The 16,522-nt window shown below is 39.3% G+C and overlaps 2 protein-coding genes across 3 annotated transcripts; both read right to left on the bottom strand.

Annotated features, from left to right (window-relative positions):
• Positions 1-17: 17 nt before the first annotated feature.
• cdk10 (cyclin-dependent kinase 10) lies at positions 18-10,829 on the bottom strand. Of its 2 annotated transcripts, XM_055033742.1 has the most exons (15): positions 10,664-10,829; positions 7,915-8,145; positions 6,888-7,159; positions 6,534-6,606; positions 6,377-6,448; positions 6,132-6,234; positions 5,792-5,873; positions 4,874-4,941; positions 3,531-3,583; positions 3,086-3,155; positions 1,445-1,504; positions 1,179-1,302; positions 959-1,098; positions 818-870; positions 18-743 (listed from the first exon to the last, which is right to left on the bottom strand). In XM_055033742.1, the coding sequence occupies exons 3-15, from the start codon at positions 6,975-6,977 to the stop codon at positions 640-642; spliced, it is 1,092 nt and encodes a 363-aa protein (XP_054889717.1). In that variant the 5' UTR covers positions 6,978-7,159; positions 7,915-8,145; positions 10,664-10,829; the 3' UTR covers positions 18-639. The 2 variants fall into 2 exon arrangements, with proteins under 2 accessions (XP_054889717.1, XP_054889725.1); XM_055033750.1 differs by lacking the exon at positions 10,664-10,829 and having other exon boundaries at positions 7,915-8,915.
• A 1,187-nt stretch (positions 10,830-12,016) lies between these two features.
• LOC129362302 (charged multivesicular body protein 4b-like) lies at positions 12,017-14,651 on the bottom strand. Its single transcript, XM_055033761.1, has 5 exons — positions 14,339-14,651; positions 13,577-13,673; positions 12,866-12,986; positions 12,327-12,453; positions 12,017-12,231 (listed from the first exon to the last, which is right to left on the bottom strand). The coding sequence occupies exons 1-5, from the start codon at positions 14,388-14,390 to the stop codon at positions 12,101-12,103; spliced, it is 528 nt and encodes a 175-aa protein (XP_054889736.1). The 5' UTR covers positions 14,391-14,651; the 3' UTR covers positions 12,017-12,100.
• Between the last annotated feature and the right edge of the window lie 1,871 nt (positions 14,652-16,522).

The following is a 16,522-nucleotide window of genomic DNA, read 5'->3' as shown; positions in this document are numbered from 1 at the left end:
GAGATTTTCAGGACTGGTTGAGTTTTTGTGAATGTTTTTAATTTCCATTTATAAAAAAGATATGTTACAGGCATGTTTAGATAAAACAAAGATCTAATCATTTAAAGAAGCAGCAGAAACAACCCAGCAGGTTAGCATTAGTCAAGTCATTACCCTTCGGTTTTTCAACCTGTACAGCTTCAATCATAAGTTTACATTGTGCCTATCAAAGCACTACTGTTCGTTATCGAGGCAGAACGCACCAACGAAGAAGAAAAACAAAGGCCTTTATACAGACAACAAAAAGACGAGTTTCAGCCGTTTTTAAATATTTTCTTTCATTACCATGAAACACTTTACCAGGTTCTAATTTAATGTGAATTAATTTAGAAATATTGGATCTAAACACTGAAAAGTGTCACAAAATGTACCAGTTTGTGTTTAAGAAGCAGGTAAAAATGAAGAAAACTGAACAGAGCCATCTTGTTATGTTGTACATTTGATCATTTAGCCCATTTGGGCTCTTTTTGTTTTGATCACATCAACACTTTAACAAAATTGGCTTTAAAACTGCATCGTTAGCGCTCTCATTTTCTCCCCCTGGACTTCGCCTCCAGTGTGGCACCGCAGCTCCCCACCAGGGGGCAGTAATCACCCTCCTCAGACTTTGCTGCTCTTCCTCCTCTTCGGCTGGCTCTCCGCCGGAGCAACAGCTCGCTTGTTTCGATGGTGCGGGAACGTCGGCATCAGCTCCGGCTCGCAGGCTGGGATAGAAGACAGGCCGCTGGGGTCAGCAGAGGTCAGAGGTCACTCGTTAACTGTTGAATAATAAACTCACGCAGAGGCTTCTCTTTGAAGTAGGAACTCTCCAGACAATCTTTGGCGGTCGCTCTGGGACAGGAAAACAGAACCGCACTTAAATCTCGACCACACCGTGTCGTGGTGGTAATGATGATCATTTTAAATCCAGGTGTTCTACCTGCGCTGTGGGTTGTACATGAAGAGCAAGTTGAGCAGTCTGTGTCCAGCATCAGACAGCCAGGTGAACTTGTTCTTCAGGTTGTTGTACGGCTGCTTCCTCAGGCTGTACTGACCGATGAGCGGCAGCTGAGAGAAACCCTGCAACAAAACACGGCGCCTTTATAATGCTCTGTGGCGTTCATCTCTGGAGGGTTCTCCCTCCCGGACCAGAGTCTCACCGGCCAGATGTTCTCGTTGGGCGTCCCCAGCAGCTGCACGATCAGGTCCACCTGCTGGATCTCTGAGGTTCCGGGCAGCAGAGGTTTGTGGGCCAGCAGCTCGGCCAGGATGCAGCCCACTGCCCTGTGAAGGAAACGTCACGTCCGGCTTCGTCTTTTATCGTGATATCAACCCGAGTACCGGCGTGGCACGTAAAAACCTCAGCGCAGCCTGAGCCCAGAGAACCAAACTTGCAAACTCGATCAGACCTGCTGGGATTTCTCACCACATGTCCAGAGCTGTAGTTTGAGTCTTGGTCCCCAGGAGGAGCTCCGGAGCTCGGTACCTGCGTGAAGGAGAAGACACGGTTAGACTGCAGACCTCAATGAGATAATGAAGCTGGATTACTGCAGAGGATTAACGGGAAGAGTTTCCACTGAGGCAGCGCAAGCACAGCATCACCGGGGGAATTTCCACAGTACATCACACACACATCAACTGGGATCAAACAGAAGGAGACCTGATTATTCACCGCCGTCACTTTTAGACGTCATCTTCAACAAGGAGGCTGAGTTACTCAAGAAGCTGGCTCTTCAGAGACAACCGTAACCACACATATTAATGGAAAGTTGAGTGGAAGGAAAACGATAGGTAGGAAAAAGGGTGTGGAAGTCTCAAAGTCGGGTGAAGATGTGAAGAGGATATGACATAAAGGCCCGTAGTTCCTCTGGAGGAGCTGCTTCTCATGTGAAAGAATCTGTTTGACAGGCTGCTCTCCACCAACCTTTTTGGTCAACATGGAAAACAATAAATAAACTTAATGCTTCACATTATCCTGAAAACACCAAGGAAAGTGAACGCACCGGTCAGAGTTGATGGAGATGAATTGAGGAAGAACACCGGTTTAAAAACGCAGAGGTTGCACTGCAGCACAACAAGTCTAAACATCCAGCCAGAGCCACAATGGAACAGTTTAGATCAAAGAATATCCATATGTCAACATGGCCTAGTCAAAGTCCAGCTTAAGCTACTTTCCAAAGTAAAATGGCTGAAAATTTCTGCTTCTAGATGTTGAAAGATTTGCATAATTGGAGCAAAAAGTGGTAAATTATTGAGTCAGGAGAGGCTGAATACAATTGCACACCACACTTGTCAGAACAAAAAGCATGTATTGTCTTCTTCTTGCTTTACAAGTAAGAAAACCTTTGTGTTGATTTCAATCACATTAAATGCCAGTAAAATAAACTAAAGTTTGCGAAACAACATGGACGACCTTTATCATTTCAGTGAAAGCTCCAGGCAATCACAGCCGTCTGCATAAATCCTGTTCTGTGATCAGACGAGCCGCTTACCGTCCGCACAAACATGCAGCCGTGTTACAGATTTAGCTCTCAGGTGAGCGAGAGGAAGCTGGTTGCTTTGGACAGAATTTACTGCCAAAGCAAGAGCGATGCTTTCCACGCAGAGAATTAAGAGCTGCTGCTAAATAAAAACAACAAATCCTGGGAATCTAAACATTTATCTAAATGCCGGTTATGTAACGGCCGAGGTACCCGCAGTAACTTTGGGCCTAAGCCTGGACGCTCCTCTTATCTCCAACCGGTCACCAGTTAATCTGATGTTACGAGTTCTTCAAACCTTCGTTTTGTCTTTGCTTCTCTGGTTTCTAGGACTCTGGTGCTCTTGTCAAATTCAGGATTTGAGAGCAATTTCTGAGAGTTCTGCACAAAAACAAAAAAACAAATCTGGGCTCATTCAGATTTGTTTTCATCATTACTTAATAATATAAGATGACTACATGAGTTTTATGGTGCATCCGCGACCTGAAGCGTTCAAAGTCTACATGGTGTTTTTGGAGCGTCCAGAGAACAACAACGGCGAGAGCTAATGTGTCTATCGCGCGTAAACAGCGTCCGGAAACACTCACCACAGTGTGACCACTCTGGGGGTCATTGGCGGCTGAGGGATCCCGTACATCCTGGCCAATCCAAAATCAGCTGAACCGAAGAGATAAAGAGATGGATGGATGAACAACCAGAGCTGCAGAAAGATTATCACTAACCCTAAACCCAATAAGGAAGTTTGAGATTTTTTTTTAATCTACAAAAAAATTCCTAGAAACTCATTAAATATGCAAAGAGAGGAAACAAGGAAACACTAAAACTGGAAATGCCGACAAACTGATAAAAATATGGCGTCGCAAGCCCTAAAATAAACATATATGTTCTTGAAGTAACATCATTTCTCACTGGAGATGATTTTCATCAAATCTGAACTTTAATTTAGGTCAATCCTGCAATAAGGGAGGCAGGGATTAGCAGAGAAGCTGCTGCTGCGGTGGTGTTGGTGGTAATGTCACCGTACGGACTCACCGATCTTAACGCAGCCTTTGTCGGTCATCAGCAGATTAGACACCTTCAGGTCCCTGATAACGAGATAGAGCAGATTAATGAGGCCGCTGCTCTCAGCTCCGTTTGCTGCAGTGCGTCTTCGGTCCTTACGTTACGTTTTTTTTTTTAAAGCTCACTGTTTGCACACAGCTTCACGTCTTCCCTCTGAGAGATTAGCAGCTTAGCCTGCTATGTTGAGCTGAAAGCGAGAGTTTTCGGCATTACGTGGGTGGATCTATTTGAACCTCGTTAGATCATTAGTGCGACTGAAGCTGAACTCATCGCCTGCTGCATGTCGGGTTCAGAGTTCGCAGCTTAAACTATCTCAACAAAACGTTAGCAGCTCACTGGTTCTATTATATCCTCAGACAAATATTTTGTTTATGTTTACGTGTTGATAATCTAAAAATGTACAACAGAAAAATAAGCGTATGGACCCTTTAAAAGATAGTGTCACCCCTAAGCTTGGCGTGCCATGTCTCTAAAACTAAAAGTTATTTAATAAGCATTTTCAAAGCAAATTCTGCTAATTTTGACAATTGTTTTTTTTTCCTTTTTCCTGTAACTTTTTTTAAAATTATTATTATTCTTTCGGGATTCACCCGTTTTCAGCTCATCCCACTCTCCCATCAGCTCTGACTAGTGTCCCTATCCCTCATGGTGCGTTCACACCGAATGCGTTTCGAGCATTTAGCGCGGCGCGATTCGAACTGTTTGGAGCGTTTTGAGCACTTGACGCACAGAGTGGGTTCAACGCTCCACATAGATGTTAAATGTAAACCAGACGGTGTAAACAACCTCAAGCGCGTCGAACTTGAAGCGTTTTTGACGTGCGTGACGCGTTTGGTGTGAACGCACCATCCGAGAAACAATCATCATTTCAACATTATGCTGCCATCACCGTACTTCAACATGGGTGATCTGCGGCATTGGTTTCCTACAACATATAGCATTTTGCGTGCAAGCCAGAAAATTTAGTTTTGGCCTCAAAACGCAACCCCGAATCGGCTTTTAGCAGACACCACAGGAGGATTTCTTCTCGCCTCGCATTTATTTTCTTGCCACCCGTCCATAAAAAGGTCAAAATCGAGGAACGCACCACTAAAAGTTATCCTGTGGATCTCTGCAGCTCCGCCATTGTTAGTTGTTTCTCTGATCAGAGTAAAGGAAACCAAATAGAAATGTCTTCTTATTTGGGGGGGCTAAGAGAAAAAACTGAACATATATTAATTTCCTTCGACCTCCCAGTTGTGAACTAATTTGAGTTGTTGAATCAGACAAATTTTGGAAAGTTTCGGGTCGGGTGAATCCTCTGGAAGGCTCACCTGTGTATGATGAAGCTGTGATGGAGATACTCCAAGCCTCTGAGCAGCTGAAGGACGATGCACTTCACCTGGAGGAGAGAGGACATATCTTCAAACAACAGACGGGAAACGAACATGTTGACTTTATTCTTTTCTTTTAAGTAGTTTCATTTTTGGATATTTTTTGGCCGTCTTCAAAAGGCTGAAATTTTTAATGAACACATTTCATTTTTTACAGCCGTCTGTCGTTTTCCAGACGCCGTCGCAGAGCGTTAGCCTCTCCGGCACTAAAAGGAAACCGCAGATTGCAGTATTGCACACACAGGTATTGACGTTTGATGAATTTTGCAGCTGTAATTTTCAATGTGGAATTTGAAGAAATTAAATCACTGAAATTCCACGGACGCAGTGGCTGTTTCCACAACGCATTAAACATTTCACAACAACAAAGGGCCACATCCTAATCGCGCGTAAACGGCAGTTAAATCCTAATCTAAATAGAGTAATCTTCCCAATCAAATGAACCATCCACCACTCTCCATCGTGTACCCCACCTGGTTTGGACTTAATGATATATAAATCACTAAAAACAACAAAAAAGATTAATTTTCTATCAGATTAATATCATTAAATACAGGTTGGTACAGACACAGAAACGTCACCCTTTGTTTGAACATAAACATTGAAATGTGCAGGTAAACCGAGACGTCTTGAGGTGTGAAACAACACTGTGTTTGTCTGGTGTCCATGAAGAGAACCAGAAGAGAAACACTGAAATCGTACCCGGTTTTTCAAAAAGCTGCTTAAATAAATGTAAACAGTCCCTAAGCACTTCTGGTGTAAACGTGAAGGAAAAGAATGCTTAATCAATAACAAAGCAGGGAAGTAAATGTGTGATTATTAAAATAATCAAATAAATAAATAGAAACCGAGTTTTACCTGAGCTTCGGAGAATGGCGTCTGCATGTTTTCCAGCAGACTGGCCAAGTCCTGTTCACAGTAACTCATCACCAGAAACAAACTGGAAGAAAGACGGACGCAAACTAGTACTTCTGCACATACTTTTTCTTTTCTTGTTTAATTCATCGAGTTGGTGTTATATATGTATTTTCATACACTTGAGGTCAGGTCTGAATGATTTTAGAACCCATACAAAACAGAACCTGGCCAATCCAATGAGGCCATTTCATTCAAATCATGTATTTATACAAAGGAGTATTTAAAGTCGAGCTGCTGGCTCTGTTCCTATGTCTGAAAACAAGTTTCAGTGGGTGGGTACCTCTCCAGATGGCTGCCTACCACCACCTCTTTCAGCTCCACGATGTTTGGATGTCTCAACCTCAGCAGCAGTGTTATCTCTCTCAGGCTGCTGATGGGAATGCCTGACAGAAAAAACCCACCAAAACTAAATACTTTAAGAACTTCAAAGAATAATGGTTGAAGGTGAACTTTTCATTCATTGCGCCCCTTTGTAGAGCCGCAGACATGCCCTGAATTAGATCTGTAGCAGTAAAATGTCCTCACCATCCTTCTCGTTGTCCATGCGGACCTTCTTCAACGCTACGATCTCATCCGACTTGGTGTCACGGGCTCGGTCTGAAGGAAGAGGAGAAACCGCTCAGTTCGTCGATTAGTGGGCTGTGGTCGATCTGAGTCGATCAAATGTGTCGGACAAACTTACACACAATGCCATACGTCCCTTCTCCTATTCGGTTGAGCTTCTCAAACTCCCTGACACTTCGGCAGCTTCCAAACTAAAGGAATTAAAAACATACTTTAAAAAAATACTGAGGAGCTGTGAAGGACTACATCCCCCCCTACCCCCCACCTCAAAGTAGGTTTTTCTTTATTCCTCTCTACGTGACTGTTTTGACACGTTGCAGTGTATGCCGATAATCGCCATATACTTCGTAGATGTATAAAATAATGTCAATTATATCCTGTCGATCCATTCCGTCAAGACATATGTAGTTTCATTAAAATTTGCCAAGTCGAGAACGAGGTTCGGCATCGTTCCCAGCATTCATCCACTCACCCTGTCGTTCTGCGGTACTGTGAAGGTTTTCTTGTCTTTAATGGACTTCAGCTTTATCAAGTCCGGCTCGTCCTCGCCGACGGCGTCCATTCTCCGAGTTTTTAAAAGGTTTTTGCAGCTCAGGCGAGAAGAGAGACGTCAGGTGGGATTCCCGATGAGGTTTGTTTTGAGTCCACGCGCAGGACAACAAAGAGCTTTCCCGGAGTTCGAGGCCATTTGAATCCTTTCCCGGAGTGTCAGTTTTGGAGTTAAAATAAATATCTACAGAGAAACTAATCAGAAAGAAAATCAATTGTTTATTTAAACCGCACGAAACCGAGGCAGTTGTGGATATATATAAAATCATTCTATTCTAATTATCATTGCTCTCTTGTTGCACACTATTTGTTAAATGACTTTATGTCAAAAGCCAAAAGTTTCATGATCCAACAAATGGATATTTTGTTCATGTTTATTTAATAAGTGAAAATAAAAACATATATACTTATACACTTTTCAAATGTACACAGAAAAAAATAACTGAATACTTATTACTTAATGATAAATGATTACTACTGATGTTAAATAACTTAAATTATGAGAACAGTTGTTTAACCTCGCGATTGTTTTGTGTGAAATTTATTTACAATGGTTTTAGTGTTTCCTGTGCCAATGCTCATAAATCATGCAAGACAGTTTGTTTCCCAATTTGATCTTCATCAAGCCATTTAATACTTTCACAAAAATTAAGATATTTTATTTTAAAAAATGCATGTAATTAAATGATCACCTAATATATATGCATCACACACTCTCTCTCTCTTGTGTGTATATCTACATACATACAAACTGACCCATTTAAAAGTCAGTTTCTTGCTCAGTCCATCCCTTAGTTTCTTGCTCAGTCCATCCCTTATCTTCATATTTGCACTTCTCTGTGCGTTTATGGTTTAGAAAAGTTTTTTTCTTCTTCTCCACGACATGCCTTTGCTCGATGCCTGGAGGATTCACTTTCATTGCAAACAAATGTCTCTTAAGAGGCACTTACATCATGTGGAGTACATGTCGCATCACTGTCTGGTTGTGATTTTCCTCCCCACTACGAAAGGCGAGGAGCCAGGCCGCCGCTCTTTCATAGCATCAGCTATAGTGACGTTGGACGGCGCGGCAAAGACGTCTTCTCGTGACGGAGCCGTGACGATGATGACGGGCGCGTGGCAGGAAGAGTTGGATGAATCGGTCTCAGTGTTGGGCTGTGATGAGACGTGGTTCTCTGAAACTTAAAAGAAGCTTAGGTTTCTCATGAATCTTATAAGATTTACAAATAGCACATTCCTGACTGGACTCATCAGGTAAAAATGAAAGAAAAAAAAAAAGATCTCAAGAGAGCTTTGTGAGATTAATCTGGATCTGGATAGAATGGTCATAACAGTCAAACACTTTCATTAGACCCACAGGACATGAAATCTATGTGTATTCCATATTTGGGCTTTATTATGGAATAATGGTTTCTTCCATGTTGTCAGAAAAATGACAATGTTTTCTTTCCACTTTCAACTTCTTTTGTTTTTATTCTATTTTATTTTATCCCGATCAAGCGCCACATTCCCACAGTGTTTAAACTTCCATATAAATCAGATGACTGTCACCTCCAGATGTTTGGCCATTTTACCCGATTGTTAACCAGAAATGTGGAGGCACAAGTTTCTCATTTTATTTGAAGTGCTGTAAACTGATTTCAGGACATCGACATGTGAAGCTGAACTCAAACTCATAACCTTCTTGTTGCCAGACTGTGGTTTGTGAAGCATTCAACGAGCCTCTGGCATGTTTTTACCTCTGCTTGACAGAATTCAATTGGTCAGAATCCAGGCGCGGATTTAGCTTTTCAGCACTGGCCATTAATACTTGGTCCAGTTAAGAAGAAGGAAAAAAACAAAAAGTCAAAAGCTTGATATCTGGTTTTGATGTTTTTGTGTGTGTGTGATTCCTTTTCTGTTTGAAGACCCAGCAAGTTGCAACCATCTGGGAAAACCCAGAAGGCTTGATCAAAACCCAGAAGGCTTGATCAAAACACTTTTGCAGAGAAAAGCAGGACAAAAATCCTCCACGGTGATGTAAGAAGATCGTATGAGTTATTTGTACCGATCGTCAGTGCACTGCAGTCACTGATGCCAAAGGTGCCACAACGAGCTACTAGATATAGGGGGAAGTTTAGATTTTCACACAAGAGCATGTTAGTTTAGAAATGTTTTCCCTGAATAAACAAAACAATCGTTTTAAAAAGCATTTAGTTATTAATCAGTTAATCAAAAAATAATAATAAAAAATCTGCAGACACTTTAAATGGAGAAAATTATTTTACAGAAGCATATTATTTTCAGAAAACCTTGTGTTTCACTTTTTTTGTATTTTTGTTCCCATAAATAAATATCAGTGTTTGAACTAACTGACTGGTATAAAAGCTGTCAGATTAAATAACCAAATAACCTCAGGAATGTAGATAATGTTGACTACAGCTACTTTTTTTTTTGATAGAAAAAAAATCAACTGGCATACATTCCCTGACAGTCTATCCAGAGACCAGCAGGCACTAATAGAAAAGAGCCTTAAGAGTACGTTATCAAAAGTAAAGCACGGTGGTGGCTGCATCATGCTGGGAGTCCGTCTTATTACAAATGGAATCAGTGTATTGCATAAGGTGAATTGTGGCCTTTGAATCCTTGAAATTGACCTCAAATCAACAGAAAGAAAGTTGAGAATTAATCATTCAAAGACCAAAACTGATGTGGTGATGAATGTATTTTCTGTCTGGAAATTTATAAAAAGCCACTAGAAATGTTTTCAATTTTTTTGAAAAAGAAAATGCATTTTTTTTTCTGTGATTTTTTTTATTTTTTATGCACTGAGCTGTTAAGCAAAGGCATGTTTAGTTTTTACTCATTTAAATTAACTTCAAATGAAACATAAATCAATTTCTTTGTTGTCATTTTACCATCAATGCACAATTATATATAAAAAAAACTGTTTTTATGTTTTGCTTGTAAGCAGATTCTGAATTTACAGTTGACATTATTGTGACTGCTGTTTTTGGACTCATTTAAACCCGATTAATGGTTTCTCTCTTCACCAGACGCCCAAGCCTCCTTTGTTATGTCCTGCTCCTTGATTATAGAGCCAGACTGTTGACCGTCAGTAGCCTTGGCCCAAAGTGCAGCTAGAGGTGATCTAAACTGTCCCTGCTGACGTGAACGTCTCCATCGGTGCGTGTTTACTCTAAGACCTGTGGTCAGTCTTTGGCAGCCCCGACTAAATTGGATTGTTCTAGATTCCAGATGGCATGGAGACTGTTTTGGCTTTCATTATATGAGAAGAAGTACGTGGTGGAGACTGGTCCATTAATCACAAGAAAGAGTCCCAACGCGTCCTGAATGATATTAACTTTGTGTAGATTTGAAGCGAAAATATACACCACAAACTGTTTTTGTACAAGCGTCAATGCAGTAAACTCCATCTCTATCAATCAGAGTAATATTGAATTTTAAACATCTCCTAGGGTCAGATCAGCAGTGATCGCCAATTTCTTGACATTTTAAAGTTGTGTTTTCATAAAAATTACATCTTCTGCATTATTTTGGGACATTGTCGCTGAAAGTTTATCATGATTTCTGATGCTAAATCAGAAATCATGATAAACTTAACACAAGTGGTTTTGAAGCAATTCTTTTAGTTTTCCCTTTTTGTTGTTTAATGCATCTCCAGTCTGTGTAATATGTTGGTATAGATATTTTGCTCACCTGAATCTTGTCTCTGACTCGCTCCCGACCCCATTGGGCTGTTAAAAAGTGCGTACATGTCCACACACATGACGTTCACATGCTGCCTGGTCTACAGGAAGACAGACACAGCTCGCATTCATGCCGACCTCCCCGCTCCCTCAGTCCGAGTGAGGAACGACTAATCCTGCAGAGTCTCTTAAGGCAATGTTAAGAGATCCTGGATTTAAAGGGCAAATCTTGTTTAGGAGTGAGCACAGAAACGCCACCTTGCTTCCAGGAATGCAGGAAAGCTGTGAACAGTGATGTCTCTCCAAGGTTTGGCCAACCCATCCAACCTTAAATAAATCATATTTAGTTCATACGAACCTTAGTCATCTTCTTTAATCAAACTCTTTGCTGGCCTCATCTGGCCATCCCTATGAAAGTTTTCCGGGGGCCTCACTGTGTAAATAATAAAAAAAAATCCCTTAAACTTTCTATGACGCCATTTTGAATGATGAATATTGTGATTTTATGTCACTGTCATCTACAGAAGTCACAATATCTATCTTAAACTGTAATTATTTCAACTTAGTAAATTCTGACCTGAAATTAAACCCATTTCAGAAAACAAGCATTAAAATCCAACTGAATGTAAACCATAATTATCCACATAAGTGAGCTTTACTATTGTATTATTACCTCTTTCTTTTTGTTGCTTTTTGTTGCTATTGCTACTAATAAGAATTGAGACAGAAGTATTGGCAGATATAAAGCACTTGCACAGATTCTTTTTTCCATTAAATATTGCCATAAATCGTACATATTCTATGAAAAATTATACTTTTGAATTAAATTTCAATTAAGTGGGCTAAATAATTTACACCCTTCACAATAATCAATAGAAAATTAAGTCCAACTGTCATTTGCATAATTTTCAGATTAAACATATTCATCCTTTTTCCCGGGCGCTAATCTCCAGCGGTCAATGGGCGAGAGGCGGGGTTCACCCTGGACAGGTCGCCAGTCCATCGCAGTAAACGTATTCGTTAAAAGATTTGATTTTTCTCATTTGGAAATGTGTCCTTGTGCAATAAACTCTGATGGCCGTCAAGTCATGGCTTTTATTTCTTGACAAAATTCCCGAAACAACGAGTCGTGAGAAAGAAACCCGACAAACGGATGAGCGTGAACACCCAACAAGAGAATCAATTTTACAAGTTTATAATCCAGCAACTAATGCATCCACTTCCATCAGCGCAGGATTTACAAGTAGTTACTGGGATTACGGTGCATTAAAAAGCTAAAATCAAGGATCAAGGATTTGAAATCACTTTCCTTAAGAGACCAAAATTGGTCAAACATCCAGAGAAAGATAATACGCTCATGAAGAACAGCATGAACAGATGTTTGTTTATTCTGTCCTGTGCTTCCCTCTTATTTGTAACAGCCGGCCAGCTGAGCCTGATGTTGGGATTACAAGGATTCACTCGCCCAACGGCGAAGGTACTCCAACTCTTCTTCATCATCGTCCTCATCCTCGTCTTCAGCACCGTCTTGAACCCCGTCCTCAACCTCGTTTTCTTCCTCGTCTTCTTCCATCGCACCTTTGGTAAAACAAAACAGCAACTTGAGAATTCAAGTTGTATCACAAGGGAACTTTGTTGACTAAAAAAAAAAAAAAGGACAAATATTTTTTTACCAGGACGAGAAGGTGAAGCCGCGGACATCACTGGAGAAGGATGGACTTTATCCTCTTTTCTGCTGGCCTGCAAGAGACTCTCATCCAGAGTTTTTTTAAGTCTCTCCAGCTCCGCCAGCAGCTCATCCTGATGAAGGAAAACTCACGTTTTCATTCAAGGACCCAAGAAAATCCACTGACTGAAGCAAATTGATAGTTCTTTTGGACTTTCTCTGCTTTTCACTTATGCTTAGTCCAGTTGTCGTACTGCGTACAGTGCAAGTCCCTGACTAAATGTAGCGTAAAAGCAGCTGAAATCCAAAAGAAAACTTTTAATCCCATCTAGAAAACGACTCTGACACAAATGTCCGAGTCCCTGAAAGCAAATATAAACAAATTAGGGACTTTTAAACTGTACTGTAATTGTTTTTTTTTTTAGAGTAATTCACAAAACACTCTTTGGCATGAATAAACACATGCCCCAAGAGATGCCACAATCTGGAAAAATCCCTTCCAACTCCTCCAATTTACAAAAAAAACTACAAGTTGTCCTAAAACACCTCAACAAATTCGACCTGGTCCAACTCCTGGTTTTCACCCTTGTAGAGATTGCCTGACACCTCGGTCATATCATCTTCCAGTTTGATGCCCTTTATCATGTCGTTCACTTCAGTCATTTCCCTGCAAAGCAGCAAAAAATGGTACAGTCCAAGTTCCAATTACCGTATTCATAAAAAAACTGTGTTATAATAAAAAATTAAATAAAAATGATCCATTTTACATATTTATACATGTATCTATGTAGAGTTTCTGGGGTATCGCAAACTCTCATTCAATTTCACCCTGTAAGCAACAAGTGTTTTTGAATTGGGCTAAATTGATTTTGGTTTATTCTAAGATTTAAAAAAAACAAAAAAACAAAAAAAAAAAACAACAACAATGGGACGCAAGAATCGGTGGTGCATTTTTTTAAAGAGATTATTGTTTCTATTTATATTCCCACTTTTTATTATTGTTTCATTTTATTTTATTGCAACATTTCGCTCAATGTGTACGTTTTAAATGTACAACTGAATGACAAAGTTTGTCAATGCCGAGATTAAATTAACATTCAATACCTAAGGCTGAGACTTTCCACTCTCTTCTCAACGTGGTTTCAAGAATATTTGTACATGTACAGACAAACCCAATGTTGAAAACGTAATTTTCTTGAGATTATTCTTACCTAATTCAACAGATGTATAGATTATTGATAATATTGTCCTTCTTACTTGTTTTTGGAAGCAGACTTTGTGGCCTTAACAGCATGGTCAACATACCGCTGATGTTTCTCATACCATCTCTTCCTTCTCAGAGCATGCAGAGCAGCTGGCAAAACAATAAATAAATAAATGCGTAAATAATACAGAAACTGTTCTGACGTTTGAAAGATGTGCAAATGGTAATCTTGTCTCGTTCAAACTTTCGAAGTTTTCTTGAGAAAACAGAGCGTCTTCAGTCAGAGGTTTCTTCACATTCGTTGTGATGCAGGCTGCTACAAGAGATCTTTCCTGCCAACATTAACTCTTTGGAGAATCTGAATGAAGTATTGTTTGAATTTGAACACAATTTTTTCCACTTTTTGTGAATGTATAAATGGTAGCTAGATCATGAGTAAAATTTCAGAACAATTACTTGTCTACTATAATGTCAAAATGCATAAATTATATTCTTTATTTAGTCAATATTTGAATGCAAACAGTTTCCAAGGAAACGCTCAAGGTCTGTCACAGTTCATTCATTAACACTGAAACTTACCTCTACCTATTAAAAGTGTACAAGTAAATGAAATATCGTCCCTATTCAAATATGTACTTCACCATTTACCCAAAGCTCGCGCTATAGCGAGCTAGCTTATTAGCTGGATTCTAGCTAGCTAACTCTTTTCAATGACTGTTTTAAATTATTAGTATTTGATAATACATTATCATAAACGGGTTTTTTTTTTTAATTCATGTTTACATTTTTACATTTCGTGGAAGGTGCCTCCTCACCTCGTCTATTTGGTCCACAGTGTTTCTTGGCGCACAAGAGGTCGAGGTCCATGTTTGTTTCAGGTTAGTTTTCAGCAACGTCCCTCCGCCCGGATGCTAACCGCTCCCTTCCGCACCAAGATGGCAGCCACACGCTTTTTCGAGACAAATTAGTAGCTCGAGGTGCCGGTGATTGTTTCTGGTGCACCGGACCAACTCTTCAGATTGTAAATGTCAGGTAAGTGCCAGTCAGAAGACCAGAGGAGGGACAGCAGGCTCGGTTCGTGGCCGCTGCAGATGTTTCTTCCTCTGAGTTCAGAAGAAAACATTCTCTAACGGCGCAGCTAGCAACAGACGAACCTTCAGTATGGAAACCCGTTACGGCCAATCTATTAAAAAATGTAATACATTATCTCATGATCATGAGATACTACCTCAAAATAATGACACACTATCTCATAATCATGAGATACTACCTCATTATCATGAGATGGCATGTCATAATGGGATACTATGTCATCATTACAACATACCATGTCATCATTATAATGACAGACATGCTATGTTATCATTGTAATTACAGCCATACCATGTCATCATTGTAATGACAGACATACTATGTCATCATTGTAATGACAGACATACTATGTCATCGTTATAATGACAGACATACTATGTAATCATTGTAATGACAGACATACCATGTCATCATTGTAATGACAGACATACTATGTCATCATTGTAATGACAGACATACTATGTCATCATTGTAATTACAGCCATACCATGTCATCATTGTAATGACAGACATACTATGTCATCATTGTAATGACAGACATACTATGTCATCATTGTAATGACAGACATACTATGTCATCATTGTAATGACAGACATACTATGTCATCATTGTAATGACAGACATACTATGTCATCATTGTAATGACAGACATACTATGTCATCATTGTAATGACAGACATACTGTCATCATTGTAATGACAGACATACTATGTCATCCTTATAATGACAGACATACCATGTCATCATTATAATGACAGACATACTATGTCATCATTGTAATGACAGACATACTATGTCATCATTGTAATGACAGACATACTATGTCATCATTACAACATACCATGTCATCATTATAATGACAGACATGCTATGTCATCATTGTAATTACAGCCATACCATGTCATCATTGTAATGACAGACATACTATGTCATCATTGTAATGACAGACATACTATGTCATCATTATAATGACAGACATACTATGTCATCATTGTAATGACAGACATACGATGTCATCATTATAATGACAGACATACTATGTCATCATTATAATGACAGACATTATGTCATCATTATAATGACAGACATACTATGTCATCATTATAATGACAGACATACCATGTCATCATTATAATGACAGACATACTATGTCATCATTGTAATGACAGACATACTATGTCATCATTATAATGACAGACATACTATGTGATGAGATTATGAGATACTATGTCATTATTTTTATATACTATCTCATTATAAGGAGATTTATTTTTTTTAACAGATTGGCAGAAATGGGCTTCCATACTTCAGAGACCAGATGATTGAAATTAAAACAGTTTGAGCAACTTCTTATCGTGGACTATTTTTGGTAAATATCTTCTAAAAAGCAAGACCGATGCACTTTTTCAAACTGTTTTGGTTTCCCTCGTTTTCATCAGAGTTGACATTACACACAAACCATTTGTTTTTTTCATTTTTTTCTTTTACACTGATTATTTATTTAGGGGTTTAATTAGGATTTTCAACTTTGATTGTAGTGTTTACAATATTAAATCATTTTTAACACCATATTCTGCCAAAAATATACATTTTGTTCTCATTTTAATCCATCAAATACTACAAAATAAAATGAAATTTAGAAGACCACATAATCACTGTTATGCTTTTGTTTTTGTATTTGAGGGATATTGCATATATTTCCAATACACCCAAAACAAATGTTATTCTATTTTCATGGCTATATTGAGATACAAGGGAGAATATTTAAGTTTTTTGTCTCTTTTCTCGTGAACTGAGTAAATTACTCCGTTGATATGATTTTGTTGCCCAATATTAGAGGGACAAGAGACAAGAATGGCCATCATAAACAAAATGTTTTCTCAGTCATGGCTCCTGCCTAAAGCTT

This window comes from Poeciliopsis prolifica, unplaced genomic scaffold (genome assembly GCF_027474105.1).
Source record: "Poeciliopsis prolifica strain line A6 unplaced genomic scaffold, Auburn_PproV2 SCAFFOLD001, whole genome shotgun sequence".
NCBI lineage: Eukaryota > Metazoa > Chordata > Actinopteri > Cyprinodontiformes > Poeciliidae > Poeciliopsis > Poeciliopsis prolifica.
The sequence above is the reverse complement of the archived record's forward strand: the minus strand, read 5'-3'. Positions and strand labels throughout refer to the sequence as shown.